General features: G+C 34.9%; 1 protein-coding gene across 1 annotated transcript in view; it reads left to right on the top strand.

Moving 5' to 3' along the window:
• LOC129225062 (tetratricopeptide repeat protein 7B-like) overlaps window positions 1-16947 on the top strand; it is a 75519-nt gene that overhangs the window by 44528 nt on the left and 14044 nt on the right. Inside the window, exons 10-14 of the mRNA XM_054859608.1 lie at window positions 3098-3381; window positions 7873-7945; window positions 12065-12225; window positions 16286-16402; window positions 16486-16577. Of these exons, the coding sequence (XP_054715583.1) occupies window positions 3098-3381; window positions 7873-7945; window positions 12065-12225; window positions 16286-16402; window positions 16486-16577 (727 nt within the window). The remainder of the gene's footprint in view (window positions 1-3097; window positions 3382-7872; window positions 7946-12064; window positions 12226-16285; window positions 16403-16485; window positions 16578-16947) is intronic.

The raw sequence follows: 16947 nt of genomic DNA, 5'->3' as shown, positions 1-16947 counted from the left end.
AAAGAAAGCTGGAATGAGAGAAATGCAAATGAAAGAAATATTTTTAACTAGTGATACCCGCACGGCTTTGCCCGTAATAGAGAAATCAAAAGGTCTTTTGGTTCGCCTGTATATTTACAAATAATGTATGGTGAATTTTCTCGCCAGTTGGCTTGTACCCATCTTACGGTTCCACGTTATGATAATTTCGTAATTTACTCGTCCATCATATGATATTTTCTTTCTTAAAATTGGAAAAGAAAAAGAACCACATCGAATTTTCGAAAAATCGCTTCGAGGTGCACACTCTCATGCTACAAACTAATTCTGTGCCAAATTTCATGAAAATCGGCCGAACGGTCTAGGCGCTATGTGCGTCACAGACATTCTACAGACATCCAGACATCCTCCGGACAGAGAGACTTTCAGCTTTATTATTATTAACTAGTGGCACCCGCACGGCTTCGCCCGTAATAGAAAAATTAAAGGTCTTTTGGTTCGCTTGTATATTTACAAATGATGTATGGTGAATTTTCTCGCCAATTGGCTTGTACCGACGTTACGGTTCCACGTTATGATCATTTCGTATCTCGCCCATTGGCTTGTGCCCATGTCACGGTTCCACGTTATGATAATTTCGTAATTTATGATAGTTTTTTTGTTCTTAAAATTGGAATAGAAAAAGAACCACATCGAATTTTCGAAAAATCGCTTCGAGGTGCACACCCCCATGCTACATACTAACTTTGTGCCAAATTTCATGAAAATCGGCCGAACGGTTTAAGCGCTATGCGCGTCACAGACATCCTACAGACATCCTCCGGACAGAGAGACTTACTGCTTTATTATTAGTAAAGATTAACAAAATAATATATACTTGACTGTAAATATAATTTCTTGGGAGGAGACATTCGTTGGCTATCCAGAGCGAGGGACGCGAACCCTTCTCGATGCCTCGCCAATGTCAAACTCGCTGGCCCAAGTAGCACCAAAATATCGATCGACGTAGAAACGACATAGGCGACGAAGAGTTCGAATGTCGAACAATAACGGATAAGGTTCTTGAACATATAGAACTATGTCGAAGTATATTTTTTCACCTACTTGGTTTAAAAAGTGATCTTTACTTCTTATTTCGACGTTTGAAATCAATTAATCATTTTAAAAAGCGTTTATATAGAAACATTTTTTTTTTTTCGAAATCAGAAGCAAAATAGAAAATTGCAAACATCGAGAAACGTTGCTTTATGTTAGAAAAAAATATTGAAACACTGACATTTTTTGACGTAACTGACATTCTTTTCCTACGTTAATCCTTATATAGTGCAAACTACCGACAGAGCAGGACGATGTGGTGCCATCTATTGGCAGTATTTTCAACGTTTTTTAAAAGCTTTGGTTTTTTTTTAATTGAAAAAAAAAAGACTGTATCCGCTGTCCCCGTTATATGCGCTACCCCGGCAATTTTTTTGCTATTTTTTGTGTATGCACCATGGCGCTTATTCCTGAAAATACAGTGTTTAATTCGTGCAATACGAAGATGTATAATGACTTTTATCTTCTGTGCATAAAAATAAAGTTATCTTATATGTGTGTGTTATACAATAAAAATTGGTAAATGTTCTTGCAACGTAATATGCATGCTATTTTTACTGCTTTAATCCACCGTCTTTCTCAAAACTTAAAATCCACATTTTAAAATTCTGTACAATCTGGAATATCACCAGTTAGAAAGAAAAAACTCCTTCTAAATTCCTCAATTTGGAATTTAGTTCTTAGTATGCGAGAACACAATATAATAATATTTTATGTATCAACTAAGCGTTAGTTTGGCAAATATCTGTTATTACTTCATTTCTGTAGTATTTGAGTCTCAGTTTTTAGAAAGTTTTTAGAAGTTTTTGGAAATATGGAAAATTGAATTTGATGTATGGCAGAAAAGATGGCCTAGTGTGAGAAAATAGGAGGGACCAACGGCTTCAATGCTGGTAACTCTGATCCTGATAGAGCGTGCAATCACGTGAATCAGGCACTTTTAAAGGGAATTGCAATCAAAACAAATTTTGATGCAGGGTTTCTCTCACCATTTTGTGATGCCTGTTAAATTGAAACCCCAACAGCAAGTAAAGAAAAATAAGGAAAAACTCATCCATAACAAGGCTGAAAAAAGCTGGAACAGCAATTTTCAAACCACCGATTTTTCCCGAACTAGAACCCTCTTCTTTGTACTGTATTTATACTGACACACAAAGGAAGGGGGTTATAAGTTTGACGTGTCTATGGCACTCTAGCACCTAAATGGATAGGCAGATTTTGAAGAAAAAAAAATTCAAAATTAAAGAATTTATTAAAAACTTCTAAAATGTTTTTCACGATTTCTGCAGTGAAAACATGTTTAAAAATTTAGTACCAAAATAAAGAATAATTTTTTCTGCGTCTGATAGAATGAATTTAGAACTTCCATGTTATATAGAACTCGAATTATAATGTTTTTTAAAAGTAGATTTTAAATAAGAGTGAGCCTTTATTCACGTTTTTGGTAACCAAATTCATTGTTGGCCGACAAGGAAATAAAACTTAATGATTGAAAATTTTCATCTACTGCCAGTTTCTATTTGTCAACAAATAAGATACTTGTAATTGATTTTTAATAGTACAAGGGCTTTTAAAAGGAGTTTCAATTTTCCCTCTTGGTTCTTTATTTGTGACACATTCAGGTTTTCTTTTAATTTTTAATTTTAGTTACTTGTTCCTTCCTATCCACTCTGACTTAATTTGATGTCCATATCTACTACCAATCGTCCAAAGCATAACAGAAATTGCAAGGCCCAACACGGACCATTATCACAAATTATAAAAGATATGGGTCTATACCAGGAGTACAAAAACATTTCCATTTATAAATTTATTTTTTACTTTTTTTTCATTTAAAAAATTTCTCTTAATCTTCGTGCCGTTAAAGATAAAAGTAGTCTCCATATGGTGTGGCTGCAGAGTCTCTTGATTTTAAAAGTTCGAACAAAAATGTCTGCACTTTAATAATTATATGTTTGTTCAACAAAGCATTTATCCGAAAATGTATGCATTGATTACAAATTTTGGTACGTTTGTTTTTTAGTACAGCAGAGCATATTTTGTGCTTCACGAAGTGGCTCGTTTGCAACCCACAGATTCCCTACCATGTCTACTGGCTGCCAGAATTTGCCTTGAAAATTTGGATCTGCCTGCTAAGGGTCTTAAAATGGCCGAGAAAGCCTTGGAGAGAGAAATTGCTCATCCTCAGAATCTTCTCGCTCGCTGTCTTGTGGCGGTCGGTTTGGGTTATGAAATGATGTCCACTATTGCGAGAACTCAAGCCAAAAGACACGAGTTGAAGAGAAAAGCTTTTGAATCATTTTCAAGGTATGATTCATTTTTTACTTCCTTTTACAAAAAAGGAAGTATTGTATTGGCGAAAAAATTTTCACTCAAAAATCGCCCTTAATTTCCATTTTGCTCACCCCCAAATGAATGTTGAGTTTTTTTTTCGATTCGATCACATGCGGAAAAGTGCCTAAGAATGTATAGACACGCGAAATATCCATTTTGACCATCACCGAGGTAATTACAACGACTTTTCTCGTGACGTCTGTATGTATGTGCGTATGTGTGTATGTGCGTATGTATCTCGCATAACTCAAAAATGGTATGTCCTAGAAAGTTGAAATTTGGTACATAGACTCGTAGTGGGGTCTAGTTGTGCACCTCCCCTTTTGGTTGCTTTCGGATGTTCCTAAGGGGGTCTTTTGCACCTTTTTGGGGGGAAATCATTGTTAATTTCGATGTAAACTCAAGTGGCGTTATAATTTGTCGGACACTTGGCGATATATCGCCAGTCTTTTGGTCGCCAAGTTTTGTCGCCAACTTGGCGACAAATTTGGTGGAGTTTTTTTTTTTTTTTTTTTTTTTCAATTTGGCCATTGTTGGTGATATTTAGAGAATAAATATTGAATCACATTAAAATAGCGAATAATGGGGAAATGACATTAAATTGGAGTAAAAGGAAGTCATGTGATGCACACATCAGCTCGTTTCCTTAGTGAAATCGTTCAAATAGTTATTATAAGTTTTTAAACTAAATTTTGCAAATAGATGCATCATGCCTGCCATTGTTTTAATTTGCAAGTTACTTTCTCAGTGTATTTAACATGTGAGCTGTGGTGGCCTGATCTGTAGGGGCATCGATCTCGTAACCGAGGGGTCACGAGTTCGATCCCAGGCCGTCGAAGATCCTCCGTGTTCTTTAGTGGTGACTGGGCCACTTTAAATATGCTTGTGGTCACAAAGTCCCCCAAGAACCTCTTGGGGTGCTGGACCAGGGATTGCTTCTGTCCTGGATCAAAAATCAGAGTTGTCTTCAGGGCCCCATCCGACCTGTTAAACCACAAATTGTGGTAGGTACGGGAACCCTGAACTGTGGAGTGTATTTGTGCTAAAGCAAAATTGGAATTATGCAAATATAATAACTCTATAAAAAGTTTTTTTTTTTTAAAGAAATTCTAATTGCTTAAATATTTGTAGTATTAATTATTTGATTACAGTAGAGAACCAATTATCCGGGAAGTTCGGGACCATAGCTATCCCGGATATCTGAATTTCCCGGTTTTCTGGATCGCTAAAAAGACTTTTGGACGATTGTTTATAAAACTTAAATTACTATAATAAATAGTAATACGTATTAAAATAAGAAGAAAACAGTTCAGAAATGCTTATCAATATCAAAACATTAAAAACTACTAGTGCGAGAATAATTTAAACACCAAAAACCTAAAGTTATTTAATAAGGCCTGAGACCCTCACTCTCATTTTGAAAAGTAAAGATAAACATCAATTTTCGATGTTTTAAAATGAAAGAGATTGAAGGGAAGGGCAAGAAAAAAAGTTTCTGAACGTAAATGTGCAATTCTTCTACTAGTGTATGAGAGAATTTATTTTCATGAACGCGTTTTTTTTTTTTTCTTTGTAAAGGTTTGGCGTTAGCGATTATTGATAACTATTGCTTTTGCATTAAGTTAATACCAATTAAAATTTAATTTATGAGTTCCTGCAGCCTTATTACAGTCTTGCGTTTAACGATTTCTAGATTCCACTATCAACTATCCGGATAATTCGAGAATCGTTTTGTTTCACGCGCTTTTGCGACGTCACTTCCGCTCTAAACGGTTTTAATTAAAGGCCATTCAATAAAATATTGCATTATAATGTGACAATATTCATTTTTTTAGTTTTCAGTTGGAATGAAACACAAAAATTTCAGATTTACATGTGTACTTTTTAGTTCAAGAAAATATTCCGGAAGTTAAGTATCCGGAAAGTCCGGGAGTAAGTATACCCCTGCGTTAAAGACAACCCTTTGAAGTTCATTTTTGTAAACATTTTCCCGAGTTATAGATGAGTAATATGGTATTTATTAAGAAACCGCTAATTTTCTTTTAGGTATTTCAAAAAATAAAAAAAAGCTTAATTTTTCAAAAATTGCCGAAAATGCGTATTTTTAAAAAATCGCGGGAAAAGGAGGCACAAGGTTGCCGGTTTTCTGGTTTCCCGGTTTTTTGGTTCCCGGATAAAAGGTTCTGCACTGTATTTTGAGATTGCTCATATTGTGCTGTTTTTTTTCTAATAATGTTTATAATCTATATATATCAAGTTGCTTATCAAGTTATAATCTATAAAAAATCAGAGTTGTCTTCAGGGCCCCATCCAACCTGTTAAACCACAAATTGTGGTAGGTACGGGGACTCTGAACTGTGGAGTGCATTTGTGCAAAATTGGAATTATGCGAATAAAATAACTCTAAAAAGTTTTTTTTTTTTTTAAGAAATTGTAATTGCTTAAATATTTGTAGTATTAATTATTTGATTATTTTGAAATTGCTCATATTGTGCTGTCATTTTTCTAATGATGTTTATAATCTATATATATCAAGTCGCTTGTCCTGACAAACTATCAACGCATATCCAAAGCTATTGGAGCTAAAAAGCTGAAATTTGGAACATAGGTGAAATGAAAATGTTTAAAGGGTGAAATGTGATGAGGAACTTTAGCTCACCTATATTCAAAATTCTTGGGAACCAGCTTAAATATGGAGTCAAACCAGGTATTAAAAAATATAGAATGCTTATTAACAGAGATTTTAATTAAAACCTCATTTTTACATCCACCTGAAGAAAAAATACGTCTATACCAAAAAAAAAAACAGTACAAAGTTTTTGTACTGTTGAAAAGCCCTCCAATTACCCTTTCAAAAAATTGAAACAAACTTTGATGTCTGTAATAAACAGCTAGATTTTTCCTTTTTATGTGTAAAACTAGGTTTGGGTCAGAAGTTTTGCAATATTTGATGCATGTAAAGTTTCGCAATGTACAGTCAACATGTGCAAATGTTTGTGAAGTGTGGAAGATGACCAATAAAAAGCCTTTATTTTGGCTTACTTATCACATACAGTCGAACCTCCATATATCGAACTTCCACATATCGAAATTTTCTATTTATCGAAATCCCAGCAAATTTCTATGTTCATTACGTAGAAAAATTCTTTCTATGTATCGAAAAGATCTCTATATATCGAATTTTTTTTCGAGGCATTCGTAGATTTTTTTTTTTTTCCTCTTTAGACTGTTTGTCTCATGAAAAATAAAGGTTAGGAGAGAAAATTGCGTTCACTAAAGGTTGCTACGAAACTCATAAGGAATCTGGGGTTGAGGGGTGTGTAGATAGGTCGTTGTTTCGTTCTGGAGTTCTTAAACTACCCCAAGTGTATTTCAAATATCTTAGTTGTAACCAGTAACATTGTAAAATCAGTTTCAAGTCGTCCCTTTTTTCTGTTAATTATCATTCCTAGTCGTTTTAGCTGCAGTAAAAATCATTCAAGTTAAGTCGATTAATTTTTTACGTTTCTCTCGATTTGTCAAAACGAAAATCCCCTCATGTTGCGGATGAAATTGAATTGCCGAAGAATGAAGATGTATGAAGGCGCAAGAATGTAATTTGTGTTATCTTTTTAATTATTAACTTTCATTTAACCCGATGCTCGTATCAATTAGAAATTAGGTTTCATACACGAAAATTAGCTTTAATTTTAATGTTTTAGGAGGTTTTTATGATAAAATAAGATCGTTTCTATGTATCGAATTTTTTCCCGGCAATTTGCTACTTCGATATATGGAGGTCCGATTGTATTACCATTCACTTCTGATACAAGGTGTATGAAGTGGAAAGATTTAAAGTGAGCAGTCAAACTGAATTGATTAGGTAACTTTTGCTTTATGAGCTCATTCAGGCCATAACGTAGCCAGAGCAATACGTATGCCATAATAAATGTGTAGGTTTGGTGGTCCTCAGCACTGTAACAAAATGGTTATTATGACAATGTTATCTATTTAGATAGTTTTGATTATCATAGCAATCATAACAAAATGTTATTATTACCCTGGTATCGAAGAACTGACTGAAATATGGCTGATGAGAGACAGTAGAATAGTATAGCCTGTACTCACTGTAAATGCTAGGTGTTATCAGTGTGCTACTAAGGAAATAAAGTTAGTTATTTATTACAAAACGTTTCGCCCCAGTATTTTTTTTTCTGAGAAAAAAAAATGTTTATTTTTAAGGGTTTTTTTTTACATCCAAAGTTTCGGTAGTTATTTACTCCCCCCGTGTCTTTGATGATATTTTTTTTAAAGCATTTTTACTCATTTTATTTCCCCATTATTAATATTTGATCTCAATGATTTGTGTAGAATGAAACATTTCATTGAAAGTGTTGCATTTTGTTATATTTGAATGATTTCGATCATTTTGTGTGTCACATAATTATTTCTTTATTTATTATTTTTTTTACTATTTAATTTTAGGGCTGCAGCAACGGATCCTAATGATCATCTTCCGGAATTCTATTTAGCTTTGCATTATGCTCAAGCAAGACAGGTACAATTTTTTGGAAATCTTTCTAGCTTTGATGCTTTTGTTTTACATAGTAAATTAGTAATTGCTGCTTTGAGAATATCGAGAGAAAAGTTAAAAATTTGATTTTATGTGTAACTATCTACGCACATAAACACAAGTACCATGTTTCTTCAAAAAAATAAACCAAAATTAAGCCCTAACCTCCAAGCGTACACAGCTCCAATTGTTCAAAAACTGTTCCAGTTAAAATTGTCTGCTCAGTTGGTGCCATACATGTTGTCAAACAACCAATGAAACAGCATAAGCAGCAACAACCATCTCTGAAACTTTAGAATATGTAATTGGTAATAATAGTATTATTTAAAACACAAATTACATTTGTCAGAATATCAGTGTTCACACTCTAGTTGGAGCAAACCTAACCCGGTAGCATTGCTTATTTTTTTTAATGCATACCAAAGTATGCTGGCCTTGAGGTTTGTAGGTCTAAATGAACAGTTCATACCTCGAAAAGTTGGTTCGCAGAGTTGGGTGGTTGTAAAAATTCGCACATGAGAAGAATGTGCATAGAAAACCTTTATTCAACTTGGAGTGTATGAAAAGTTTTTAAAACCAATGTAAATACATTGAATCCAGTTCAACATGAATAAAATTAATTAACACTAAAATTATCAACAAAAACATCTCATCTCAAGCATAGCAAGCCACTAAATTAAATTACGCATTTTCAAAAATAAATGCAGGCTTACGATATTTCCATGCAGTGCTTCAAACTATGTTGGGATGACAAAAACTCGGCGGACAACATCATGTATGCATGACAACTTAAATGAGTAAAAGAGAAAGCAAGAGAACAATCTTTCAAACGCGCAACTTTAAAATTGAGCGAGTCGTCCAAATGACATGATGTCACATGGTGAGATGTTTTTTGTTTACACCTAATGCCGCTTTGATCTGCATGTGGCAAAAATCGATTAGAAATAACAGTAGATTATTGTTTCTTTAAAAAAAATTAAAAAAAATTTGAAAGATTGAACTAAAATGTTGACAAGATTGATGAACAAAAATAAAAAAAAGAATGAAATTTGTTGAAAACATTATGAAATTTGGAAAAATGTCCCAAATTGCCAATCTCTTATATAATTAAAAACTGAGCATATCTATCTATGTCCAAGCTTCTTCTCCCGAACGACAGTGAACTGACCATCGAACCAGGTATCGATGGATTCGTAATCCTCCCGTCTTCATGTTGGCTATTTAACATAATCCTCCGATAATAATTAGCGGAGATATCAATTAAAGACGAACTTTTCGAAGGCTTTCCTCCATTCAAATTATATTTCATTGCTTCATCTCAACTTTCCGCAACAATGCTTTTATTAAAATGTATAGCGGTGAAGAAAATCATTGAGATGAATGATCTGATGCCATTTTTTTTCCTCTCGAATATGAACAGGTAAAATTCTTGTTTTTGTTTTGAGGCTTTTCCTGTAATCGGGGGATTTAAAATGTTTACTTTTTGGGGTTTTTCCGCAATCTGCCGCTCAATTTCACTGACCTTTTTTTTGGTTCAAGCCTGAGTGTTGAACTCGCATCACTTGACATAACTTTTATTTTCCAGGTGGACCGTGCAAAGCCGGGCGATGCAGCTAGTTATACAATAATTTTTGCTATTTTTGAGTCAGGCTCTAAAGCCTGGAAAATTCCAAAATCTGGAAAGGTCGTGGCTCTATTTGGGGCGACATTCTGTAACATCTTCTAAGGTTTTTTGTTGTGTAGTAAGTTTAACACTAGGGCATTTCTTGTGACAATCATGTTGAACTCTTGTTACTGTCTCACACTTTACAAAAGGTGGAACACACATTTCTATTGTTCAGTTGACATCTCCACCTGGTGGCAACTGTATGATACTCGAAATTTTACCCTTTCTGCCAATACATAGTTTGATCAAGGGATTTAAGTACGAATAGTTAAATGTTTTGAGTCGAGGAATCTAAATGTGAATCTTGGATATGAATGCGTGCCTGCCTGTTTTTTCTGAGAGATTCCTTGATTTTCAGCATTTCTTTATATTAAATTTTTGAGCATTTCCCTCTGTTAATATGATGCAAGGAATTTGCATTTGATTGTACTTTGAAGAAAAGTAAAAAAAAAAATCACCATTCTTCTCTAAATAGTAACGATAGCTATATTCCTGTGGCGTCGCATCATCTACTGGGTTTCCCCCCCCCCCCCCCAGTAGATGCAGCAGGTATGCAAATGCATTTTAATTACACCCAAACCTGTTTTTATGCAGTGGATGGGAACCACATTAAAAAAAAATCGCATTTAAAGAAAGTTAAAAACTTTATAAGTACAGGGGTGATTGTGTTCCGGTATTTTACCGAATTTCCGGTATTTTCGGACGTATTTCCGGTATTTTTATGTCCGAAAATACCGGAATTATGTTTTTTTTTTTTTTGTTATGCTTTTATCTCCCAACCTCCACATTTTTTAAAAATTATATAATACTCATCAAATATACCTGCAAGTGCCTTAAGATGGACACCTATCCCTTGAGACGGACAAATGTCAAGATAATTTGTATAACACCAACTCGTAACTTTGTGATCCATTAAAAATTTAATCAAATGTACACACAATATTTTGACTCAGAACTATTTAATACTATGGCAAAGGTGCACTTAAGTAATAGGGACCAAAGATTTCCCCCCCCCCCTCCCCCGCACTTCCCCCCCCCCGTTCTGGCTTTGAAACTTTCAGGTATTTTTTGATGAACTCACAATCACCCCTGATAAGTAGCTGTAAAAATTATTTTCGCAACAAAAATTACTGCTAAAATGCACAAAAAAAACCCCACAAAAAAACAGGTTTGATTGTATTGTTCATGAAAAATAAGACATTTCATAATAAGTTCTAATGTGGTTTCTTTTTCAAAGTACAATCAATTTCTTCAAGTCATTCAGATTATATCAATAATTCAATAAGTTACCGCCCTATAGCCAGGGCTAAGGCAGAAATACATGAAATACACCGCCAGCTCAGTCAATTCCAGCCGAGGACTGCAGTTTCGTGCTTATTAGCACTCATCAGCCCGGCATAGGACTAACTGAGCTGGAGGTGGAAAACCTCTTAAGGAAGCCAAGAGTGCCAAACAAACTGGTAGCTAATATGGAATTAGCACAGACCAGACGAGTGACCGAGACTGAGCTGGCAGTGTATTTCATGTATTTCTGCCTTAGCTCTGGCTATAGGGCGGTAATTTACTGATTATACCATGCCTTGCCTTCAATCTTCGAGTTGAATCGAACCATTGCTTCGGTCATTCGTCTGGTCTGTGCTAATTCTATATTAGCTACCGGTTTGTTTGGCACTCTTGGCTTCCTTAAGAGGTTTTCCACCTCCAGCTCAGTCACTCCTACGCTGGGCTGATGAGTGCTAATAAGCACGAAACTGCAGTCCTCGGCTGGAAATGACTGAGCTGGCGGTGTATTTCATGTATTTCTGCTTTAGCCCTGGCTATTGGGCGGTAATTTACTGAATGTATAAAACAATATCAATAAAAAATGAATGTTGCAACTAAAAACTGGCAAATCGAAGGCCAAAGTTACCTAGAAGACTGTAAATACGCTGAAATAAAACAGAAGTTTCATTGAAAACATAGGCCACCGAGTAATCCGTAACACTTACCATACTATGATCGACATATTAATATTACGTGAAATACACTGCCAGCTCAGTCATTTCCAGCCGAGGACTGCAGTTTCGTGCTTATTAGCACTCATAAGCCCGGCGTAGGAAAGTGACTGAGCTGGAGATGGAAAACCTCTTAAGGAAGCCAAGTGCTTCGGTCACTCGTCTGGTCTGCTAATCCTGTATTAGCTACCGGTTTGTTTGGCACTCTTGGCTTCCTTAAGAATTTTTCCACCTCCAGCTCAGTTAGTCCTATGCCGGGCTGATGAGTGCTAATAAGCACGAAACTGCAGTCCTCGGCTGGAATTGACTGAGCTGGCGGTGTATTTCATGTATATCAATAATATTTGAAATTATGCATTTACCTCAGTAATAGAATTTGCAGTGCTGACTATTGAACATTTTTTGCAACCCTAACTGAAAGTACTTCTTGTTTGTAACATTTAGTTATCTGAAGCGGTCTTGCATGCTAAGATGGCTCTTCACTTGAGAGCAGAACACATTCATTCCTTGCACCTGCTGGTTTTACTACTCTCTGCCCAGAAGCAATGTTCAGAAGCATTGCAGTTGATCGATGCTGCTCTAGAAGAGTATCCAGACAACTTTAAGTATGTTTATCTACTATCTACATTTTTTTTCAGCAACATAGTACAATAACTCCTCGTAATTTTACACTTGTTGGGAGATGACAAAAAAAAAAAAAAAACACCTGGCATATATTTGAAAATGTGATGTAACCGAGGTTGAGAAAAATAACTACCGTATTTTCCTGCATATAACCCTCAGATTATCAGTTAAAAAAGGCAAAGTTTATGAGGTGCGGATTATATGCTGCTGCGGATTACCTGTGATTTTTTTTTCTTAACGCCAATGCATTGAACCTCAATATTTACAGTAGGATTCACCGATAGACACCATAGTTTTTGGTTTTATCGATTGTCGGGTGCGAAAAAAGTTAAAAAATAAATATTTGAATAATTACTTAACATTAGTTAATAAATAAATTATTAATAACACATACTTCATTAAATGTGCCTTTATACTCGTGATCAGTAGCTATTTCATAGTCGGATGAGGAGATAAGCTCAATGATTTAAAATTTCTATCCGTTGTCAGTTCATATTTGTTAACAATGTGTGTTCTGACTAGAGACGTACCGAGTACTCGGTAACTACTCGGTACTCGGCCAATTTGCCGAGTACTCGGTACTCGGCCAAATTTTGATCCGATACTCGGCCAATACCGAGTAGTTGCAAAAAATTGAATATTGTCCAAGACAGATATTAAAATTTATAAAAAAGTGCAAGCATATATAATATTCTGCAATCATTTATAGAAGTCAAATTTAAATTTTGAGAATAATGAAGTTTGTAATGCTTCAATGGAATAAATCTCTATTTTAATGTCCCCAAAGTTAATAAAACTAAATTAAAAATTGTGCAAAAAAAGTTAAGTATAGAAAATATGGAATTTTTATATTAAAAATGGATTTTTGCTACAAACAAAAATTAGTTATAAGAATTATAAAAATACCTTTGAGGAAATAAAACAACGTTAAAAGCACATTACAGACACGTGTTATAGCATTACAAGGAATTCCTTTTTCAATGCACAAAATGGGAGCTCGTAGATTTAAAGGCATCCGACAAAAGTCGGATTTTTTTGTCGAATGTCTTAACATTCTTTAGCTCACATTTTATGCACTGATAAAGACGTTCCTTGTAACGCAGAAACACGTGTCTGCAGTGTTCCTGCACATTTGCTTTATTTGCTTTTAAAAATTATTTATGTTTGGCGGACTAGAACTAAAATAGATTGGTATAGTTTGTCTTAATTCCAACTTGATCAATCATACCTTTTATTTATTTATTTTTAATTTTAAAACTAATTTTTTTGTAAAATTTTAAACGTAAACAAAATTTTTTAAATAATGCGTAATTAAATTTCAGCAGGAATTTAGTTTTAAAAACTATTATATATACAAGGAGGTCTATACAACTATTCCAATAAGTTCAAAATTCATCACACATGTGTGTCGGTGGTCCTTCTTAAAACGTAATTAGTACTTGGTAACTCAGCCGAGTAGTGAAAGGCCGAGTACTCGGTAACTCGGTACTCGGCCGAGTACTCGGTAACTCGGTACTCGGCCGAGTAATGAAAGGCCGAGTACTCGGTACTCGGCTACTCGGCCAAAGTGCTACTCGGTACGTCTCTAGTTCTGACCCGCAAAATCCATCTCAATATCAGGTCGGCATGTTTTTTTTTTTTTTTTTTTTTTTAATTTTTAGTTTAATATTAGTTTCTGTTATTGATTTGGGGTTTCTGTTATCCTTCATTTTGGTTTTTCTCGGCATTCTTCAAAAAAAGTGAGACAAAATTCTGTATTTACTGTTCGTATAGGTGTTCTCGGCTCTGTTATTCTGTCGGTCGGAGTAAGTTAGGTGCAATGGGTCAGCGCTGCATTTATGCCGAAATAAAATGCGAAAAATATTTCCGGCCTGTCCAGTAGCAACTTTGCATTCTTGCTCCTGTATCCTACATCTACCGAGCAAGCTAGAAATAATTTATCGCAATCTATTTAAGCATTAATGCAGCGTTGACCCGTTCCTTCCAACTCTCCCTCAATTTTAACGCAGATTTCTTTAAAGAGTAAATCATAGTCTTGATTATATTTTCGCCGCAGATGACATTTTTTGGAGAAGCAGTGTTATTATTCTGACGGGAATACCTTCCGTAACAAATTAAACACTTGGATAGTTGAATTGGGTAAAAAAAAAAAATTGAGATCCGTATCCGGGGATCTTGACACTAATGATCCGGATCCGCGGATCTACTTTTTTGACGTTCCGGCACATCACTACTTAAATACTCAATCAATCATCATGAAGTTTTGTATACAGGTTATCAGAGGTGCAGAATAAAACTCACAACATAGGGTACCTTTCATCCAAAAAAAAAAAAGTAGTCTGAGATTTTTATTCCAATTTTATAGAAAATCATTAATTTGCGAGTCATGCGTTGTTTGATTTTTGCTGCATTTTAAAGCCCCTAAAAAGCTGCACAAGGTGAACTTAAACTGAAATTTGAGGGATAACTCAAATTCTTCATTTCAAGTTGATTTCATGTTCTAAAACATTGCTTATCTTTATCAGGGGTTCCCCTTCCCCCTCTTAGAGCAAATGCACAACCCCTAAGGATTACACCCCCCCCCCCCCAAAAAAAACGCTCCTCCCCTTAAAGTGAGAAAAATACCCCTCAAAATAAATACCCCAATAAAAATTTCAATGCCGCAGTCTGCGCCATGGGCACCTGTCTTCATTTTTACTTTCTTCTATATCTAATATATAGAAGAAAGTATTGGATTCGTGCAAATTTTCGAATTTCGAATTTTGACCGATTTGAACGTTTTGAGGTGTGCTGAGTCCATTTCGACCATTTTTGGAAAATGTCTGTCTGTCTGTGTGTGTGTGTATGCGTGTGTGTGTGTGTGTGTATGTGTGTCACGTCTGTGTGTGACCAGTTTTTTGTGGCCGCTCTACAGCAAAAACTACCGCATGAAATCGAACGAAATTTGGTACACATATGTGCCCCTATGTGAACTTGTGCCCATTGGTTTTTGGCGCGAATTCCTCCAAGGGGGGTGGAGCAATGGGACGTTTTTCAAGTTACGCGTGCTTGCTATTCCTCAGGAAGTAACTGGCGGAATCAAACAAAATTTGGTCCACATGTTGGTATTAACAGGAACAGGTGCTGATTCAATTTTGGTGTCAATAACTCAAACGGGGGTTGAGCTGTAGAACGTTTTTTGTCGTCAATTGTGACTGCTGTATCTCAAGAAATAATGAACGGAATGAAAGAAAAATTTATCGCCAAGTAGCCCTTAGTGGGTATAAGAGATGATTTTATTTTGGTGTCAACAGCTAAAAAGGGGGTAGCGCAATCGCCCGTTCTTTTTTTCCATTTTGAGTGCCCTATCTCAAGAAGTAATGCTACATTCTGGTTGAAATTTGGAATATATGTGAATCCATATGTAAACCGGCTTTGGTTCAATTTTGACGCCGATCGCTCCAAGAGATGTTGATTTTTTTTTTCTGAATAAAAATAGCTTTATTAATGCAACAATAAGAAAGATAAATCGTAATAGATTGTCGTCTGCGTATTTCTCGTGATTTTAATTGTATGGAAATGATCGGAAATATTATCTCAATGATTCAAAATGTTTAACTGTTGCCATCTTATGTTTGTTAACAAATAAAATATTTGTAATTCATTCAAGCAAGGCTTTTAAAGTAACTTTCAATTTTCGCTCTTTGCTTTGGTTTTGCAATAATTCAGACATTGGGATGGTCGTCAAGTTTTTGCATGTGTCATTTTGTTTTTGTTGGGAATATTGCTTCCTCGTCAAGCATGGGGAGGGATCAGAAAAAAAAAAAAAAGAAAAATATAGAAGAAAGTTTCGTGATGGCCACAACATACTAGTTAAAGTATTGTCTGCGATTTTCCGGTCAGGGTATTGAAATTAAATAAAGTTGAATTTCAAATTCGTAGCAGACTGTATTTTTGTGAAGAAAAATAATAAATAACAAGCACATGAAAAATTCAAAAACATTTTTTTTTACATATGTAACAAAAAAAAGGTACCTTTTTAAGAATTTGTTTCTGTTATAGCTTGTTGTGCACAAAGGCACACCTTGAGGAATATTGCTTGGGAGCAGAAGTTGGTTTATTAACAAGCAAGCAAATGTTGCAACTGTGGAAAACTGTATATGAGAGTAAAATGAGTATGTAAGTGTCAATTTACATATTTTTAGTATCATTTTAAGAAGAAATTGTGCGCATATTTATTGATGTATATATTTCCTTTACAGGGATCCTTCGTGTAGTAACATGAATCGAGCTTCTAGTGATAATAAAAGTGTCTTCCAAATTTATTCCTCGGAGTTCTCAGACGTGGACTCTGGTAAGATGGCTCATTTTTGTTTCAATGTTCACTACCTCGATTTCTATAATTAAGAGGTTTTTGATGTAAGCTCCCCCCCCCCCTAATCTGAAATTTTGAATTTAAATGAATTTGTCAATCTTCGATTGCATCCCAACTAAAAGTGTTTGTTATACTTTTAGCACATAGTTCAATCGGCAATACAAAACCCCATTGAAAACTTATCCATTCACCTCTTTAGATGCATTTTAATACTCTTGAGTTTTTAGTATAATCTCTAAAAACCAAAAATACTAATCAAAACATAAAAAAAATGTTTTTACAAATTATCTCTTTCGAATGTCTCCCAATTTTCCTATTATACTTAGACATTACATTTAAAATTCTTTTA

This window comes from Uloborus diversus, chromosome 6 (genome assembly GCF_026930045.1).
Source record: "Uloborus diversus isolate 005 chromosome 6, Udiv.v.3.1, whole genome shotgun sequence".
NCBI lineage: Eukaryota > Metazoa > Arthropoda > Arachnida > Araneae > Uloboridae > Uloborus > Uloborus diversus.
Note: the sequence above shows the minus strand (reverse complement) of the source record. Positions and strands in the feature narration are given on the sequence as shown.